Below are 20,798 nucleotides of genomic sequence, written 5' to 3'. Positions count from 1 at the left end.
TCTATGTGATTTTTAAAAACATTTCTTCGTAATTTATAATAAATTGTTAAGGAAGTAAAGGGTTTTAACCTTTTCCTCCCTGATTTCTCTCACACTTTTTGTTAAAGTTGAGTGTCGGGAATGTATATTTTGTGTTAAAACTTTACAAAACTTGAAAAGAGAAGAAAAAAGTTTAAAATCTATTTCCAGTTTATTTTGACTGTATGTGTATATGTATTTTGACTGTATGTGTATATGTATTTTGACTGTTTATGTCATAGAATGCTTGACAATTTATTTTAGATTTTTTTTAGCAACAAAGACACTCTCCAATTCATATTGACTGTCCTTCCGTCCGATTGTACATCAGACTTTTACTCAATTTTCTCAAGTGCAATTCAAGACGGCCGATTTTTTTGTAAAGATTCCCCAAAGCAAGAAATATTTATTGAATGATTTACTTGATCCGTTAGCTTAGCCTTCGTGATACTAAAAGAAAGAGAAAAGGAGGTAAATGAAAGAAAGAAAAGAAATAGAAAAAAAAGAAAAAAAAACCAGTAATTATTATAGAGTTGCTTCGCTTCTTAATAAGGTAATGATTGAAAATACCAAAAAACATAAGTATAAAAATATATTCAACAAGAGCATTTAAATTTATTACATTCAAACAAATCACAGAGTCGTTAGAATAGGTCTATTATTATCAGTTTCAAAACCAGGGTTGTCGTGTTCAGCAGTAGCATCATCTTCTATTTTATTGTTAGCTTCAGCTGCTGTGTTCACATTTGTTTTGTCTGCTTCACTTCTCTTAAACTAAAGTAATATTTTTTTTTCATATCTGTTTATCTATTGTAGCTGTTTTTTTTGTTATTGATTTTAATGTAATATTGTAAGGATGAGATGTTTTTAAAATAAATTAAAAATTTTTTTTTGGGGGGGGGAAGTAATTTTTTGTTTGCTTGTTTATTGCTTTAGATCGGTTAGTTTAGGTTACATTAGGTACTGGGATGCACCGCAGGATTATTGCACTGTCAGTACAGGTCCCTCAGGGACTAGAATAGGAAAAAATTACCCCCCCCCCCCCTTCTTACTTTCAATTTCTTTTTAAAAATATGGGGCAGGGGTAATAACAGTGTTCAACCGACACACTGTATGAAAGTGCCGAATACAACTATTAAATAATTAGAGATTCATAAGCTTTTGCTTTATTTGTATTGGAAGTAAAAATCTTTTCTACTTACCTTAGTTTTAAAAATCAAAATGAAGAAAATATTCAAACACGTCAGGAAACAGCTCAAGAATATTATAAACCTAAAGAATTAAAATTACTCTATCATTTAAATTAAAGGGATAGTTGCATGAAGTGCATTGCAGAAAAATGATTTTAAGCATAAGTTACAAAAATACCATCAAACATTCAAAATTTTGTATTACAATAAATAAAAAACCATTAGAAATCACTAAACTAGTCGTCCTGCTGTTGTTGTGAAAATAAGCCAGCTATACAAATTGCATATATCACAAAAAAAAAACGATTTTCAAGTCTTGATATTTTTTTAACTACGTGGTAGAAAATTGAAATTCTTTCAAAAATATGCTCTATAGATGTAGTTTAAACCATTGACCAGGAAAAAATATGCAGTTAACTAAATTCATGTTCAAATGCATTTCGTGCAATTACCCCTTTCATACTATTTTCTTTGAAGCCTAGCATGACTTTAGTGTTTAGTGTGATTCTAGTGTTTTACCAAATCGCTGCACCGATATGGTTCTCCTTTACAGCGAGGCTTCTTATGGAAAGGTTTTTTTGGAGTTATGACAACCCTCTCAAAAAATCCCCCCCCCCCCTCCAATTTTTTTTCTTTTTTTTTAACTAAAATTTAAAGTGGAGGGTAACCGCTTGTTATTAAAATCGTATAATTCAAAACTCACCTTGTATGGTCTTTTGGTTTTACAGAACCTAAACAAACCTAAAAAGGAAATTATTAATTATTAAATATTACAAGGACTATTTTTATACGAATAATTAATTTTGTTAAAATGATACAGTATATATTTATTTCTTTTAGATAATTGGGCAGTCTAAGAGCTATGGAAACAAATCTTTTGAGAACAAGCTGGATGTCTAAAATGTTTAATAATATTTTTAATGCATTTAAACTGAAATTAATTGGTGCACTACAAGGAGCTTTATGCCCTGGGTTGAAATGAGTTAGTTTATCATTATTGTTATGTTTTATGTATATAATAAAATATAATTAATAAAAACATTCCGTTTGCTGCCTTAGTTATAGGCAGGGCTCGGCAGCTGCGCATAAGCCTAAAAATTAAACCTGCTTGTGGGACAAAAAAGATACTAAAATATGGATTGTCTCTTTAAGGACAAATTTAGACATTCAGATTACAGATAAATTATAAATATAGATTAAAAATTTTAATATGACGTTTTCTCTGAGGCTGACATGCGACTGACGCTAGTTTGCCAAGCTCTGGTTATTGGACATTTAGAATTATAAATACTTACTGCTTTTTCTTCATCCTCTTTGGAAAGATCTTGTTCTAGAGCAGCTGAAACCATCACCATTATAAATCCTTGTAACTAAAAAGACAAAATAGTACACAGTGCGTTCGAAGTTGCTTTGACTTTTGTGTCAGAACCTAAATTGGGACATAGTGCATTTCATTACCCTAGGTTATGAGTTACCGCATAATCATGACAAGAAAAGCAAAGATTATGTCTTTCATAAAGCCTCTCCATATATAATTTATTTAAGGCTGAATTTCTGTGACTTTAACAAAGCAACTAATAAAAATGGCCATGAATCAACTTCCTTCACGAGTGGTTTTATGAAGAACTTTATAAAAGCAAACTTGATCAAAGTTTTAAATAGACAATCTTTGCTTTTCTTGTTTATGATTATGCGATAACTCCTACGAGATGAAAATTTAGCTTGGAATTTTCAAATCTTATTTTTCTCAAAAACGGCTGTATTTTAGATTTTATTGAAAAGCGAAATGAAGATACCTAACCTGGGTAATGAAATGCACTATGTCCCAATTTAGGTTCTGACACAAGAGTCAAAGCAACTTCGAACACACTGTGAGTATTACAAGAAAAAAAGAAAGTCGAGGTTTTGTGATTATTTTGTTTTTAAGACAAATTTTGCTTCTTATTTTGTTAGTTGAGGTATTGTAGGGGTACATGGTATGGGGAGAGGGGGGGGGGGAGTAGTACCCTGACTTTCAATTTTAGTTTTAAAAAAAGGTAAAAAGATAAATTTTTTTGGCGGATAAATTTTTCTATGGTTGATTTCTCTTTTGGGAGGGTAAATGTACTCTCCCCAAAAATAGTTATAACCCTTCCCAGGACTTATGAAAAAGAAGAACCATATTAATGGTTAGAAGATCCCTCGGTACAGACAGACAAATAGAAAAACATCCAACTACTTTTATTAGTTTTAATAAGTTACCTGTCCTGACATGAAGATTAAAGCTGTTCCAATACTTTCATCCAATGGATAGGTAACTTCTACACTTTAAATTAAACAAGGTTAATACAAAAATGTACTTAATATGTGCGTAAAAAAGTATTTTCAAATCTAATTCCTAATTCATTGAAATTTATTTCTTTAGTAAATTAGCATTTGAGACAAAGGTTGTGAAATCATTTGTTTGGTGCTTTCAATTAATGTTTCTTTTTAAAATCACTAGCAGCTGCGCTCCAAGCATCTAGGAGCTCTGTATTTAAAAGAGTAAGGAAATTATTAAAATAGCCTAAAACCTAACTGAGATATAAAAATTAAATAGCCTAAAACTATCCAGGAACATATAAGAAGCTTCCATAGAACAGAGAACTCAATAGGTACAGTAGTTTTCGAAATCTTAAGCTACAGACAAAAAAGCTTACTACTTTATATAATAGGATAGTTGAAAATGTCAACAACAAAAAAGCAAGTGTCCCTGGAGTCCCTAGGGGCGTATCCGCTGTTATTGGAATAGGGGGTTGCTCTATAACGGCAAATTATGACAAATTATGAAAATATCTACCTTAGTTCTAACCCAAGAGGATACATGCCAAATCCAAAAATTCCGAACATGGAACAGAAAAACATAATCCAGAACTAAAAGGATCTCGATAAAGTAATTAATATTAATGTACTTACATACATTTCAACGTGTTATGCTTGTGCATTTTAAAATAGTAAAAAGAAAATTATAACTTAAAATGATCAAACATCCATGGCGAAGCATTTTTTTTTTAAATAATGAAAGGCCACTAATCTTTTGTTACATGACCGACAGGCAAACGGACAAAGAAAGTTGTTTTCTGGATGGTGTTTATTAAAGAGTATCGTCGCACAAAAACTAAGCAATTTTACATAGCGTTAGCGTCGACTAACAGGCGAGCGGACAGACAAAGTAAATTATAGAGTAGCTTCGCAAGTAAAAATATCTCGAAGGGTATTCACAAGAATATAAGAATAGTAAAAAAAACAAAAAAAACATGAAAGATATTGTTTTGTCAGATATATCATATCTAAATTTATATAACCCAAAATAAAGTAATACTGTAAAATTACTTTATTGAATCATGTAAAAAAAGTGACTTAGTCAAACAGACGGACGTAAACTTACTCTTTGGCCAGAATGTCGCATGAACTGTCCTATCAGTATTCCCATTATTCCTGAAAATTAAATATTCATTAAGTCAAAAGAAAAAATTATTTTCAATTGAAAAGAATTATAGTTACTGAATGTGTCATAAGATTTTCTATTTTATCACTATTTGTCAATCTTTTTTTTATACCCAATTTGAACATTGTTGACTTAATGTTGCTAAAAAAAAGTGTTCTTGTTTATTTGAGTAAAAGTGCAAAAATGAAAACTTTTACCGGCAATGGCATAGAATATTTTTGCTACTTCCTCAATATAACCGTACTTTTCTACAAACCAACCACTAAAACAAAAAAATTAATTAAAAAAAGAGAAGCTCTTCTACAATTAAGGCATTTCAGTACCTACGTCTTTTTACTTGAATAGATCGTATATAACAAAAAGTAAACAAAATTAGTTGTCTGCTTGCATTTTTTGATGGATTATGAGGCCACATTGGCCATCTAGATATCAGGAATAAGGTATAACCAACTAGCGAAATAAATCTAAAATAATATTTAGGGGGTAGTTAAAAAGGTCGTCAATTCTACTAAGTGTTGCCCCTCAACGTCAGCTGAATATCACGTATAGGTTTCGTGATTGAAAAAAAAACTCATTTCGTTGTTGGAATACTCTGTCTATATATACTACATATATCTACTACAAGATTATACAATGAAACATTATAAAAAATGTTTTCTTAAAATTTTCTACCAGAAGCGGACAACAAAAATTAAATCAATATAACTCTATTTCTTAAATATGAAATATTGCATTAATATTCATATTAATTAAATCTATAATACATCTACGCTTCTACGACTGTCGTCGGTCTTGTTACCTTGCAATGGCCCCAATGAATCCTGTTCCAAGCAACAAAGAACCAGCAAGACCTAAACATAAATAGTCAGACAGGGACTTTTCACCTGAAAAGAAATCTATTTGCTGCCACTTTTCTGCTCTGTAATTTGAAACCATAACCATTAAGAAATAAACAGTAGAGGAACTTTTATTTTGGCTAGCATAAAACTTAGAGGCTAAAAATATTAAAGATAAATGCTAAAATCCAATTTATCTTTTCAGGAAAAAATAACATTAAATGTCGTCATTTGGAGCTGAAAATTTAACAAAATATTTCTCTATTGTTTATTATTTTGCTTTTATCAAGAGATGGAGAGGTCAACTAATAATAGTATTGACCTACCACTCAATATCTACTATTTACCAGGGATGACTTTTTTCATAGAAATGTTTAGAGGGAAGATTGGTTTATCGTTTTATCTCAATGATTTTGCTCTACAATGTTACACAACTTTAGGTTCTCTTTGTATTACCCAAATCTATAGAATAGTGCATCTGCTTGTCTTTGAGGAGGTAATAGGTTCGAATCTCTTCTGAAACCACGTCTTAATCTTAACGCTATGTTATATGTATTTGATAGTAAGACTGGGGGGAATACCTTGGCTTAAAACAGGTGGTACAATCAATGGGTTGATTATAAGCAATAGTATACTAATAGTATGAACCTATGTTGGTAATCAACCGCCCCCATTATAATATTTTGGTATTTTATGTAACTAACACTTTGTTTGTGGAGATGTTGTTCTTCCATTTGAGCTTTTTTTCTTTGACTTTATCTTCTTTTTAAACCCAGACCTACTCCACGACTTACTTTGTCTGTCCGTCAGCCATCCATAACGTTATGTGGTTATGTGCCTCAAATGTCTAAAAATACCAAAACTTATCTTTTAAAGGTTTGATTATTTTCTTTGAGTTTGATTTATTATTCCCTCTCTTTTTAAAAGCGAAGCTTTTCTATCCTTAGGGTCGGTCCGTCCGTCCGTCCGTCCATCCGTCCGTAACGGATAGCTTTTTTCGCTAATTTAGGCATGTTAGAATTGTCCTGTTGATTTCAAACTTTGCATGGTGATTCCTGTAGTAATTAGGTACGATTTAGAAAGCGTAGCAACTCTATAATCATTACCAGAATGTCCGTATGTCTATTTTAAACATGTTGATTTTTTTACTTTTTTAACAACAAATTTTTATGTGATCTAATAATCCGATTGATCTGATTTTTGCTATACTGATTCCTGGGACAACAAAGTGCAAATTATAAGCGAAGCAACTCTATAATCAAGTACTAAAAATGTAAGTATGTTCATAAACTTTATTCTGCATCAAGCAGTTTTTCAAAAATTTTACTTACAATTATGCTTTGACATTTATACATTTATATTCTGATTATTCAGTTCTGACACTATACAAGTGTTAGTGTCCGTTTGTCCTACCGTTTCAGTGCTTCGCTTTTATGGATGTTGTCAACCTTGTTTCTTTGTTATTACAACTAAACATCTACCATCTACGTTCTACATCCAACTCACTTTATTCATTCTAGTATTGAAAGGAATGTATCTCCTGATTTAAAAGTTAAATATTACCTGAGCTCACATTGTCATAACCTCTAATTATAACAGATATCAAAATTCAATATGATAACTTTTAAAGGGGCAATATATTATGAACAAAAAATAATCAGTGCTAAGAATTTTTGTTTAAGAAGTTTTCCTAAAAGTGTTTATTGATCAAAACTACCCGGCCCCACCCCCTTATTTATGAAAATTAGATGAGTGGACTTTTGTTTTACCATAGGTTAGGTGATGTTTAGTTGAGTAAGGGGTAACCCTGTCGGGTTAGTGCAACGTAGGTTAAGGTATAGGCCACCAGAGGTTAGGCATAATAAATAACCAACCCCTTCGTATTTTCAATTTATTAAAAAATAAAGTATGGGGTTGGTTCTGTGCTCGCCAGATAATTTGAGAAAAAAAGCACCTTGTTTGATTGGATGCCGGGGAAGGGGTTGCAAAATATTTGATTTGATATCTGTTATTTCCTGGAACACATGAATTGACTTAGCTGTGTTGAAAATACATTGAAGTAACCAACTGCACCTCCTGAAATATTTAACAAGAATAGAATATTCTTGATAGCTAGGCTACAATCAATATTGCAATAACTTTCATGACACAAATAGCCAGATAATTAAAACAACTTTTATCTCGAACCTATAGAATCAATTTTGCAATAACGTTCATGACACAAATAGCCAAATAATTAAAACAACTTTTATCTCGAACTTACGTTTGATATAATAACAACATCCATAAGTAGCAAATATTTCTGTTGGAAAAAAATGACAAAAGATGTTTTTATATGTTTAAATATTTCTTTTTTTGTAGCATGACTGACTGACTGAAGATCAGGTGAATGATTATTGATACAGGGAATCTTCACAAAAAAATTATGCCATTTGTCTTGAATAGTAGCCAAGAATATCACATTTCACGAAAAGCGTTATGGAATGGTGGACAGACGGACTAAAGATAAAGTAAATTGTGGAGTTAATGCGCTTCTAAAAAGTGGTAGAGGGGAGAAGAAGAATGAGATGAAGCCCCACAGATGTTACAGAGATTTTATTGATAAATATAGATAAATTTTATATACTTCAAATTATTTCTTTGGTCTGAAATATAGACATTACCCTGTCAAAATTGTTTGCATTTATCTAATTTTAATGGTTTATGTCAACTACATGGCTTTAATAAAAAGTAGTCGTGGCAGAGGTAGTATAAGCTTGCTAATTTTTAAAAAATTTTGACAGGGAATTATAGTGAGAACAATTTTAGAATCTTAGTAGAGGCTGCACCCGTAACATCTAAAGGATCTTTTCTCAATATGTTAAAAATAGCCCAAAACAATACCGAGGCTTATATCTAAGTAAAGTTCTAAAATTTCAGTAATGTTCAGTAGTTATTGAAATCTTAAAATAATCATACTACTTTACATAATAGGATTAATAAACGTATACTCACCTATAGACACAAAAAGAATCATGTATTCTTTATTTGTAAATATTGACTTCATTCTACTCAGGTACTCCTACATTTACAAATAATTAATTATTAATTAAATAATTAAGTTTTTAATTTTGTTCTATTGTAACTTTTATTTCTGCCAGTGTTTTTGAATATATGGGTTCTCAAAAGGACAAGCTTCGCTTTCCACTGTAGGTAGACAAATCATAAAAATCTTTCAAAAAAATCTTACAAGCAATGGACAAAAACTTTAAATAAAAATTCTTCTATGATTTTAGAACACTATTAGATATATAAAATGTTACAGATAGATGTGTAAAAAAATTATGAACCGGCTTTAGATTATAGCCGACTTAGCGATACTTTTTTAAAGAAACCACATCTTAATTTTTATTGAGCTGTTTCTGCTAGAAAAAAAAAACTATTTAATATAATTCTACTCTGTTACTCAAAAATCTTAAAATATGAAATGTTGCGTTGGTTCCTGACCCAAAGTCCAAGACAACAAAGTCCCTACCAATAGAAAGACAGACATAAACACTCATAGTTTAGCTTCGCTTCTTAAAAATTTTACCTTAAAAGTTTGGCCTTTTTCAGCCTCCTTGGCAAGTTTAGAGCTGAAAAATAGATATGAAATTATTGGTATATTGATTATATTATCATTTTCCTATCCGCGGAAAACTATTGATAATGCTATAAAATAAAATAGCGACTTTGCCCCAAGAGGTAATTTGGGAATAGTCCCTTTCGTGGCAACGCCCCTTAAGGGGCGACTTGTTGTATTTTTAAAATGGCTTTTTATAAGTTATTTTAGGTTAGGTTAAGTTAGGTTAAGTTATATTGGGATAGGTGATTGCCCCACAGGGTTAGAGCCCCCCGCAGGGGCTAGAAATAGGAGAAAAGCTACTATGAAAAATACGAAGAATCGCCCCTTAAGGTGCGTTGCCACGAAAGGGACTATACCCAGTAATTTCAAAAATTTTAAATTAACTGCCTAAAAAAATGGGGAGGACTTTTTTGGTTTTTGGGGTAAAATAACCTAAAACCACCGAAGGACCAGTAGGTATATTCCTTGAAGAGTAGAATCCAATCGGTTCAGTGTTTATCGAGATCAGACAGACAGACGGACGGACAGACATAAAGCTACTTTGTATTATAAATAATTATTACCTCATACTGGGTGGTATAGGTGGGTGTGAGGTTGTTACTGTAAATGTTACCAACAGCTAAAAACATAATAAAATCATTAGAAATAATTTATAAATATCAAAAGATTCTCAAGAGAAAAGTAAACATTTTTGAAACAGAGCATTTCTATAATTAGGGTCGGTCCGTAAGGAGTAAATTTAGGCATGTTTGAAATGGGATGATGATTCCTGTATAAGTTAAGTTAAGTTTAGAAGAATTATTACCAAAAAGTCAGTATGTTCATTTCAAACATAATTTATTTTTTAACTCAATATTTTGTATCCCTGATCCTATTCACAGGATTTTTGGAATATGGATTCCTTAGATAATTAGGAATACTTTATATATCTAATGAGTTGTCAATCTATATAAGTTAATATTCATCAGTCTTTCTTGTCTGACTTAATTACTAAGCTTCGCGTTTGTGGATGTTGTCATCCATGTTTAATTTTAAATACCAAAGTAATTCTTGCAAATAAATACTTGTTTGCTCTATTTCAAATTATTTTGAAATTATAGTGTGGCGTGGATAAAATTATCCTTGTTTCCTACCTGTGTTATAATGGCGGGAATTAGCCAAACCACATTCATCAATGGCACATCTTTTGCCTAAACAATTAAACACTTTTGATAAAAATGGTTTATTGGAAGATTTTTAAAATTATTTTCTAAATTCTAAAACAAATAATTTTAAATACATACACATTACAATTGATTGTACTTGAATATATATAATTAGCCTATTATGATTGCGCTACTTTTTTAACTTCTATTACATCGTATTAAAGACAGATTTCCAGGGATAATAAAACAAAAAAATTATAAGATTAATTTCAGTTTTGAAATGCTATAATAATAATTTTATTATTCGTAAAAATATATCTATAATATGATACGAATACATGATTTTTCAGGTTCTTATCCAAGGTATATTAATCGGTTTCGAAGCCATACTGGAAAAGTTATCATATAAGTGTGTTAACAGATCTGCTTGTTATTCTTGGGTTTATAATATTTACCTCTATAACAAACAAAGGGGAACATCCTTGACCCAAAGCAATTCCTGGTGGATACAAAAATAATTAAATTAAATTCAATATGAAGTATTTCAACTGTTTGAAGTCCGGATAAAGAATGGAGGACTAAATTTCAAAAGACTTTAATTTCATCAGTTTCAGGGGTAAATGATATAAAAGGATCTAAAGAGATAATACAATGAACGATAAAATGTTATACATCCACAATGATGATAATTACTAAAATTACTAGTTTAAACCAACCAATAAAAACTTCAATAAAAGTACCCAAAGTTTCGAGGTAAAGAATGGGGTAAAACTTTTATTACCGGTGTAATTTACAGTCCAATATCCTCTCCCTTCCCGGATTTTATGGTATGTACTTACCTAATGGGAGGGAAAGGGCAAGTAAACTTGTGGCCATTCCTCTTTCATTCTCACCAAACCAATTTTGACTCACCTATTAATGTTTTATTAATTTATTAAGAAATTTAAGTATGATTTTCAAAAGCAAAGCAAATATTTAAATAGTGTAGCAAATCTATATTGGTTACAAAAAAGTTCATAGGTGAATTTATATCATATTTAATATTTAAGCAATGTAGCAACAAATCTACATACAATTTTGTTTAGTGTTAATAATTTACATATTTCTGCTTAATTAAGTTCGGACTACTCTACAAGTGTTAATGATACCGTCTGATTTTGCTTTCATGGATGTTGTAATACTTGTTTATTTACGTTTTTGGGTCCTATGCGTTTATCAAATTACGAGTAATGAATTTTTAACATGGATGATAACATCCATAGGAGCGAAGCTCAACAAATAGGATAAACAAACATTGTCTTGATTATAAACTACATCAAGGGAAAAAATTGGCGTTCAAATATCAAAGGAATCAGCATGTTTAAAATAAACTTGAATAACTTAAATAAACTTCTTAATTAGTATAGAATAGGTGTGCATGCCTTTTTAATTATTACTTATTTTATATGATACCTTGGTAGGTAAAGACACAGCAAAAGGATTTCCAATTCCAGTCAACGCCTGACCAACAAGGCTGATGTAATATTGGGTTTCCTAAAAATATTAAATTGCTAAAATAAATTATAATAAATTGGTGACATTTTTCATCTAGAAATCTAAAATTAATTGTTCTCCAATTTCACCAGAGCTGGATCTTTAAATCATTTTAGTGGTGAGCCAGATCGGGGTGCGCCGAATTTCAGCCAATCAAAGCGCGGCATTTCACAAAATGCTGTGCTCTCATTGGTGGAAAGTTGGCTCACCCCGATCTGGCTCACCACTAAAATGATTTAAAGATCCAGCTCAGCTGAAAAACTAGTTTTAGATTTAGAGAGATAATTTAGTTTACTTTGACCTATAAGTTTTTAAAGATTTTAAAAGAAACTATTGATTAACTTTTCAAAAAGTATATCTATAAAATTGTATTTTGACAAAATTTTCCTATTAATCTATAATACAAAGTAGTACGATGTCTGTCTGTCTGCCTGTCTGTCTGTCTGTCCGTCTGTCTGTCCGTCTGTCTGTCCGTCTGTCTGTCCGTCTGTCTGTCCGTCGGTCTGTCCGTCTGTCTGTCCGTCTGTCTGTCCGTCTGTCTGTCCGTCTGTCTGTCCGTCTGTCTGTCCGTCTGTCTGTCCGTCTGTCTGTCTGTCTGAAGCTTAAGATGTCAGTAACCACTGAACCGATTGGGCTCTACTCTTCAGCTATTTTCTTGGGGGGTGGGACACCCCCATCCCCCCTAAAAAAATGAAAAATCCCTCCCCCAAACAAAAAAAATAATTTTAAAACTAAAATCAAAAATCCCCCCCAAAAACTTTTTTTACCTTTTCTTTTTAAATCTAAACAACACCTCTTGATTAAACCTCTTGGGGCTAGGGGCGAAGCCGCTAGTATATATATAAAGAAGTAAGGTTTTTTGTCTGTAGCTTATGATTCTAAATTACTAAATCGATTGATTTTTTCATTTTATTGAAACTTCACATAGATTCAGGGTTGGTTTAAGGCTATTTATCTGCCTACAAGGCTAATAGATGCTAGGGGGAAAGCTGCTAATTTTGATATAAAGCATACACAACAGATTAGAACTAGCATGAAAATAAGATAATATAAATTTTTTGTTGCCTATATTTCATTTTCCTGATATTCCAGGAAAGAAAAGTTTTACCAAGTTCCACCATGGAGTCTCAGAATCCTGCTGGAATCCAGGTATAGTGGATATTGCTCTCAGGATACCCCCCAACACGGTCAAGATGGATCCGCAGTTCAAACCTGATTTATAATATAATTGATTGGGAAGATTTTATATGATAGAGGAATGGTATCCTAAAAGCTGAGGAAATAATTAAAGAATAATCATATATATAATTCTAATATGATGTCTATCTGTCTGTAGCTTTACATCTCACTAACCGATGGAACGACATTTACAGTGATAATTACTACAGATACAGGAAAGTTTATCTTTAATGAAAGAGGGTAAAACCAACGCCCCTACTATAAAGTAAGCAAGTCAAAATATAAGTTTCATATGTAGAATAAGTCAATTATGAATTATGACCTCACGCGGTCTAATTGCAAACAAAATGCAAATCTCACCTACTCTGAGCCCATATCTATCAACAATGTATGTAGAAATAAGGCAGGTGGGTACTCCAACAATGAATGATACAGTTCCGAGCAGGTCAACCTCGTCAGCTGAAAAAAAATTTAATTATACATGGAATAAAACCATTGATGTAGTAATGTGCAATATGCATGACTGTGACACTCTAAATATGCTATGTCATACGAGGTACACTAGTATAAGGATTCATTGACTTATAGATTCTTCAACTACACTAGTAAAGAATTTCAGATACAATTTGCGTCATTAAAGAATTGTATAACTAATGTTTGTTACACCGAATCATAATAGTTGGTATCAAAATAAAAGGTGATTAGATTGGGCCAATTAGAAGTTCACAAATTTAGAAGTAAATTTTAAGGATTTGAGTTCTTGATAATTTCCAACATCCTCCGAGTGCTTAAAAGTTTCCCTTTATTCATAATCAGTTGGTTTGTGTAGATTTAAGTTCAGAGTTTATTTTAAAGCAGCATACATAAGAAAAATATGAAAAAGTTTTTTAAAAACCTGAAATAAATCAGTGAAAATATCCAAAAACACTTGTCAATGTTCGTGCAATGAGAGTCCCATTTAAATTGATTTCTCTAGTAAAAAATTTACATAATAACACCAGATTTTTAGCTTGAATAAGGTAAGAACTCCACTGTGATGCTGATATAATATGTGATGAAAGGAACCAACTTCAATTTCACTGCAACGTGAATGCAGGAAAACTGAAAGGATATTTGCAGTGACAAAGGGAACATTGGGCTAAAACAAAATAATTGAAAATAAAGTAAAACTTTCAAGCAATTGAAAAAAATAGGATTATCAAGTGAATATTATGCCATGTTAATCATGATATAAATTATAAACAATCATTATCACGGGAAAATTAAAGGTAAAAAAATTAGCGGCGCATTTTGAGTGTATTAGTCGCTTGATAATCTTAATTTCCAATTTTGTCGGGTGATTAAAAGTTTTACTTTTTTCATAATCACAGTGGGCTATAAATTACACTGGTACCCTGATTTGTACAAGTTATTTTATTAGCAGTTTGAAAATCTGAGTGTAAATTTGTTGAACCATTAACCATTTTCTTATCCCTTAAGATCCTTGGGATACTTGTATAATTTCTATCTCTTTCATATGGCAAAGGAGCATCACCTTCCTCCCGCCAAAAAGAAAACAACCTTACACCTACACTAGATAAAAAAATAATTTTGGAAACTAAACTTAACATCAAAACAGACACTTGTGGCGGGTGGAATAGGGTAAGTCGGCCTCCCATTTTCAATAAGTTTTAAAAAGAAAAAGTACAAAATAAACATTTTTTGTTGTTGTTTGTTGTTGTTTTCTATGGTCGATTTCATACAACATTATACATTGTACACATCCATTAAGAAGAGAATAGATTAAAATAAAAACTGTATTTTGACAAAATAATGATTATAACAAGACATTATAGTTTTGCACATTTGCAATTACACACAAACACAAACCTCGACACTCACACCCACACACAAACAGACAACCATACAAACAAATAGTTTAAAACAGATTTAAAGTTAAATCAGGTAGGAAGGACCGACATTTGATGGTAAATTACACTGATACTCAAAGTTTAGTAAGATTTATCGTATAGGTTGGCTAAAAATATTGGGTACTTTTTGAGCATTTTGATTGGTATGTTCTAAACTAGAAGTGTCCACATTTTTCAACCAGTATATTTTATCTACAGAAAGTACAATCTTGTTTATTATCATTTGGGATATCTAGCAATTTATTATCCAATTTCTTATAAACGAATTTGTACATAGCATTTTAAGAACATAAAAGAGAGAAATGACTTTGATATAGAAAATTTATTTTAAGTAAAATTTAAAGCCTAGAAAGTTGAGTAAAAATATACACTTAGCATGTAACAAACACTTAAAAACTTTTAGAAAAAGTGAAAGATGGAGAATTGATAGTCGTACTTATAAGTAGCACACCTTCTCTATACCTAATGCATGGCTGTCCGTATGTTCACCGACCAACAAAATTGAGATTGTTTTCTAACATATTTTCAAAATTAGATTAAACAAGTACAAAACATCTAAATCGGACGAACTATGTTATATAGCAGGTGTTCTGTTTTCATAAAAGAGAGAAAAAAGTTGATTAGTTACTTTAGGCTTATTAGTTCAGAGAATCATCACAAAAATTAAAGCCGTCTATCTAGAGTAGCGCCCAAGAAAATCACATTTACCCTTCCATTTCTTACAAATCGACGGACAGACAGACGTACATTTCGAATCATAGAGTAGCTTCGCTAATAAAATTAAGTTTCAGTTACAAGTTAATACTACCTGCGGACGTGTAATATTATTTCATAAAAAAAAATATATATAATTTGTCATTGCTGTGCTATTTGTAGACATGTTTATCCTTGTATGTATATGTGGGCTACTTATCAGTCAGTAAGAAGTTTAGAAAATTGAATAAATTGTCAGGTTAAGGTCAAATTTGATTGAATTTGCGTAGTCTGGGGGATATTCAATATCATTAGATCATACTAATACTGCAAGTTTACTAGGATGTACATTATCTACGGATTGGGGTATTTAATTCATGTGAAAGTTTTAGTAGGATATCTACTCTATAGTTAGCATCTACCAATTAAGTTCACAAAATTTATTGACAAATAAAGAAAAAAAATGAAATGAATTTAATTCGCGCTCTAACTATATTATGAATCGTTATATTATTACTTTCATTTACTCCAATAAAGTGATACTTGCAGCTGGCTAAAATAACGATATTCCCAATCCCCTCTCCTCTTACTGGATGAACGAATTGCCCAATAAATGAGTCCAAATCAGCTACGCAGCAGCCTCAAGGCTAAATGTTGCTAGTCTCCGTATGCCGAGCGTTGAATCTTAATTCTATATTTTCATTGTTAGTGCAAACAAATCAGTAAAGGAACCTAATGTTATTTCAATATTTCCCAAAAATTGTAAGTCAATAATAATTTTATTCAAGGAAATTTGCAATTCAATAATATTCATTTCGTAATAACTTAAATGTTATAGCTATTACTATTATATAAACTTAAATGAAAGGGTTATCATATTTAAACACTTTATGAAGTCTTTTGCCTAAAAGTACAAGTTACAAAACAAGCATCATAAAAATACAAGGACAGTTTTGTCCAAATAAATGCGCTCTAAATTGCAAAATAAAGATATTGTCAGTAGATCGAATATTCATAGCATTTAATGTTTTCTAGGCTAGCACATAAAATCTTTAGCAGTAAATGATTATTATCTAAACTGCCATAAAATCCTTTTAATGGTGAAAAAATACTAGAAAAAACTTTAATGAAAGAGAAGCTAAGCATCTAAGATAACAAATTGTATTTACTTATCGTTAACGGCTTATGTGCATTTAGATATCATTTTTAAAACTTTGAACAATTTTTTTACCTCAAAATACATTCTTGTAATTTCTCATTGTTTATTCCATAATATCATCAAGAACTTTTATAAGTTTTATAAGGTTAAATATTGTTTTCTTATAGCTATAAATGAACTATTATTTCTTATTTTAAAGGGGTACTTTCCTTACTCTTAATATAGCCTAACCTAAAAAAAAGCATTAATAAATATTTTTGCTATATGGTATATGACGGAATCGTTAATCTGCATTGTTTATGTTCCCTTGTCCATGTCCTGTGGTATCTTAAAACAGTGAAAAAAGGGATAAGACAATAGACGATAAATTGATATATATAATATATATATATAAATTACCTTCTTTGAAGTTAAAATATTTTTGGTTGAAATAACCTATCAAAATTCAATAAAAGTATCCAAAGTTTTTAAGCCAACGCATAAAATAATGTGGTGTTAAAACTTTGGGTACCAGTTTAATTTACAGTCTAACTTTCCCTACTTCCCTGATTTTAATATAAAATTTTGAAAGCATACTAAGAAACATGAGAGTATGGGGAAAATAATGCAGATATTAGGCGTGCTGCTACTCTAAAACAACTATTACATCTAAATAAAACATTACTTGATATGTAGAGGATAAGCATCTACACTAAAATGTTTGTACGTCTTACTTGATTAATTGAGAATTTATAGCCAAATTAAAAAAAAGAAATGTATGAATTGTTAACAACAAGTTATATGCGCGACGCCCTAAAAAAAACGTCTATTATCTATCTCTTTTTTAGGGGTTTCCTTTTCTTAATCCCTCTCATCCTTAATTTTTAGACGTATGTTTATGACATCACACATGCCACTTTCCGATGTCCCTTTTTTCATTTTATGTAGTTCATATATACTTCTTGTAGTTACTGATGTGCTAATGAAAGACATAATTGTTCTTGTTTTTTCTTTTCTTGAGAGGTAAGATTGTTGAAATGACGCAAAGAATTTTCTTCCTGTTTCAAGACAATGCACGGCAACAAAAAAATTTAAGTTGCGGAGCTGCTGTATAATTAGTATATTTTTTTATTTGGAAACAAATATTATTTCTCTACTAATATCAGGTATCTAAAGGGATAAGACAATTGTCGATAAACAAATAATGATACATAAAATTACCCTTCATTAGATTACAATTATTGGCTGAAACGTTTGGACACTCATTTCAATGAAACAACCAATCAAATTTAAATAAAAGTCCTCAAAATTGTTAAGCCAACGGATGAGAAAACTTGTTTTATATAAAACGTTGGGGACTAGTGTAATAAGCAGCCCAATGTCCCAAGCCTCGCTGACTAACAAAAAGTAAAAATTGTTTATTTTTTTTATAGTGCAACTTTTCTCACATTTACCTTTTCTCCGTACTTCGTAGATACATATTTCGGCATGTTAACAAAAAAATAAATGTTTTGGACCTTTAATATATCCTACATTGAAGAAGACTATTAGCCTAAGATCTCACTATCCTCTACACCGATATGGTTCTTCTTTTCAGTGAAGATTCGCATAGTTACAGGAAATAATTGAACTATCTTGGGGGAATTTACGCCCTTGGAAAAAAAATTCCCCCCTTAAAATTTAAATGCTGCTCCCTAAAAGGAACTCTATAATTAACTTTGTTGGTCTGTCCGTTCTTCCATCAGTTCGTAACGCTTTAGGAGAACTAATATATTATCGGATGGTATTTTTTTGAAAGATTATCCATACCTATAACCATTTAAAATTTTATGCACTTTGTGGTTATTAATGGTACAAAATTAATTAAATATATAATAAAACAAATAAAAAATATGTGAAAGGTTTCGTAATTTCCCTCCAATATATTCATTATTAATTTATTAATTATTTTTTGTGCCTCTTTACTTCTTTTAATAATAAGAGGCCATCCCGCTATAAAACTTGGCTGTGTAGAACTAATAATGAGAAGTTAACTTACTTCCAGCTTCAAAGTATTTTCCAGTTACATCTGCCACAGCCGCATAACTAAAAAGATATATATATATATATATATATATATATATATGTATTAGCAGAGAGATAGGGGAAAATGGAATGTTTATTACGCTAGTCCCCAAAGTTTTATAATAACGTTTTCTTATTCGTTGGCTTAACAACTTTGGAGACTTTAGTGAATTATGATTAGTTCATTCATTAAGTTGAGTGTTTAAACGTTTCAACGACTAATTTAAATCTATTGAAGGGGTAATTTTGCGTATCATCATTGGGGAAGTACATCAATTTATCGGCCATTGCATTACTTTACTTTGTCCGTTTGCCAGTTTATGATTTTTGTACTGATCGCTAATTCTGGATGTTGTCATCCTTGTATTTAATGTGAGTTCAATCCTATTTTATAAAGTAGTAAGCTTTTTTGTCTGTAGTGAAGGATTTCGCTAACCGCTGAACAAATATATTCTCCTTTAGAATGAAGCTTCCTATAGGTTTCGGGATGGTTTTATGCTGTTTATTTTCATGAAAAATTCGTTGTATGGTTTTCAGCTATTTTTCTGCCATTTCATATTCTTTCGAATACCCCTAGATACTAGGGACGCAGCCACTAGTTCTGTAATGTAAAGTAGTAAGGTTTTTTTGGTCTGAAGCTAAAGATCTCGGAAATTTCTATTTTGAATTGGTTATACTTTTCAAAGCTTTTCAAATGTTATGCGTTGGTTATTTTACTGAAATCCTGCTCCTTCCCCTAGATGCCAGGGGAGAAGCAACTATTAATTGTTATTAAACATGCTTACCTGATCCAAAGTATGTTGTTTGCAATGTTGAGTAATGCCAGTGCAGCTTAACATTTATGTTTATTTTTAAGTGAAGATTCTCACAATTTCGAGCTTGTATTTCCGTTTACCCGTCCACAAATTTGGTTATGGTAATTTTAATGTTTTAAGTTTTTAAAAAGCGAAGCTTTTCTATAATTAGGTACGTACGTCCGATCTCCGTCCGTACGTCTGTAACGGATAGGTTTTTACGTTAATTTAGGCATGTTAGAATTATCCTATCGATTTCAAACTTTGTATGGTGAATCCTGGAGTTAGGTACGAGTTACATAAATGTCCGTACGTCCATTTCAAACATGTTGCTTTTTGGCTTTTTTAACAACAAATTTTATGTGATACAATTATCCGATTTTTGGAATACTGATTCCTAGGACAACAAAGTACATTGTAATAAGCGAAGCAACTCTATAACAAGTCTTAAAAATTTAAGTATGTCCATGTATTTAAGCAGTTTTTCAACAGAATTACTTACAATTTTGTTTCGTTCGACTTGTATACATTTATATTCTGATTATTCAATTCTGACACTTCACAAGCGTTGATGTTCGTATGACCTCCGCTCAGAGCTTCGCTTTTATAGATATTGTCATCCTTGTTAAAACTGAATTTTCCATTATGTCTTCGAGACCGCTTAAAACCTGCTGGATAAGTAAATGTTCGGAGCCATAATAAAAATCATGTATAGTATCGTATCATAAGTATCTACGAATAAGAAAAGCAAATCATACAATTGTTCTGTTTGCCCTGGTCTTTGGACATTGAGTCCAACAAAATTATTAACTTATTATTTTACTATCCGCGGAAAGCTGTATATAATATGAAGCGATAACTAACTATTGTTGAATGAACATAATAACCTAAAACTAGCCATCTGCGTGTATACAATTGAAACTCTGAATGATTAACATTTTCTTCACTCATTGTAACATCTGATACAAAATGACAAGCATGATATCATTCTTAAGTAGCGAAGCACAAAAAAAACATGGAATTGACCAACTACCAATAATCAAACGAATGTTGTTGCTTTCACCTATGGTATATGTCAAGCACTGACCTAGTAATAAACAAACAAACGGCTCCCCCTCCCCTAATTTTCACTTTGAGGAATTTTCACGTTGGAATTTTCTTTTCTAAGTAATTCAAAGTTACTAACTATATATATATTAACTAACTTATCCTATTATATAAAGTAGTA

General features: G+C 31.1%; 1 protein-coding gene across 1 annotated transcript; it reads right to left on the bottom strand.

The window, feature by feature from the left end:
• Positions 1-597: 597 nt before the first annotated feature.
• Positions 598-20,530, bottom strand: LOC145329444 (uncharacterized protein B0416.5-like). Its single transcript, XM_080173593.1, has 23 exons — positions 20,458-20,530; positions 19,562-19,607; positions 18,751-18,797; positions 13,332-13,430; positions 12,901-13,004; positions 11,712-11,792; positions 11,099-11,171; positions 10,715-10,758; positions 10,248-10,304; positions 9,678-9,733; positions 9,082-9,124; positions 8,505-8,571; positions 7,528-7,586; positions 7,074-7,098; positions 5,474-5,525; positions 4,872-4,936; positions 4,615-4,664; positions 4,027-4,100; positions 3,450-3,513; positions 2,504-2,578; positions 1,912-1,949; positions 1,221-1,290; positions 598-792 (listed from the first exon to the last, which is right to left on the bottom strand). Exons 1-23 carry the CDS (start codon positions 20,519-20,521, stop codon positions 652-654), a joined length of 1,494 nt encoding a protein of 497 aa, XP_080029719.1. The 5' UTR covers positions 20,522-20,530; the 3' UTR covers positions 598-651.
• Positions 20,531-20,798: the final 268 nt, after the last annotated feature.

Source organism: Acartia tonsa, chromosome 10 (genome assembly GCF_053477335.1).
Source record: "Acartia tonsa isolate MP-2025a chromosome 10, ASM5347733v1, whole genome shotgun sequence".
Classification (NCBI taxonomy): Eukaryota; Metazoa; Arthropoda; class Copepoda; order Calanoida; family Acartiidae; genus Acartia; species Acartia tonsa.
This window is presented reverse-complemented; position numbering and strand designations above follow the sequence as displayed.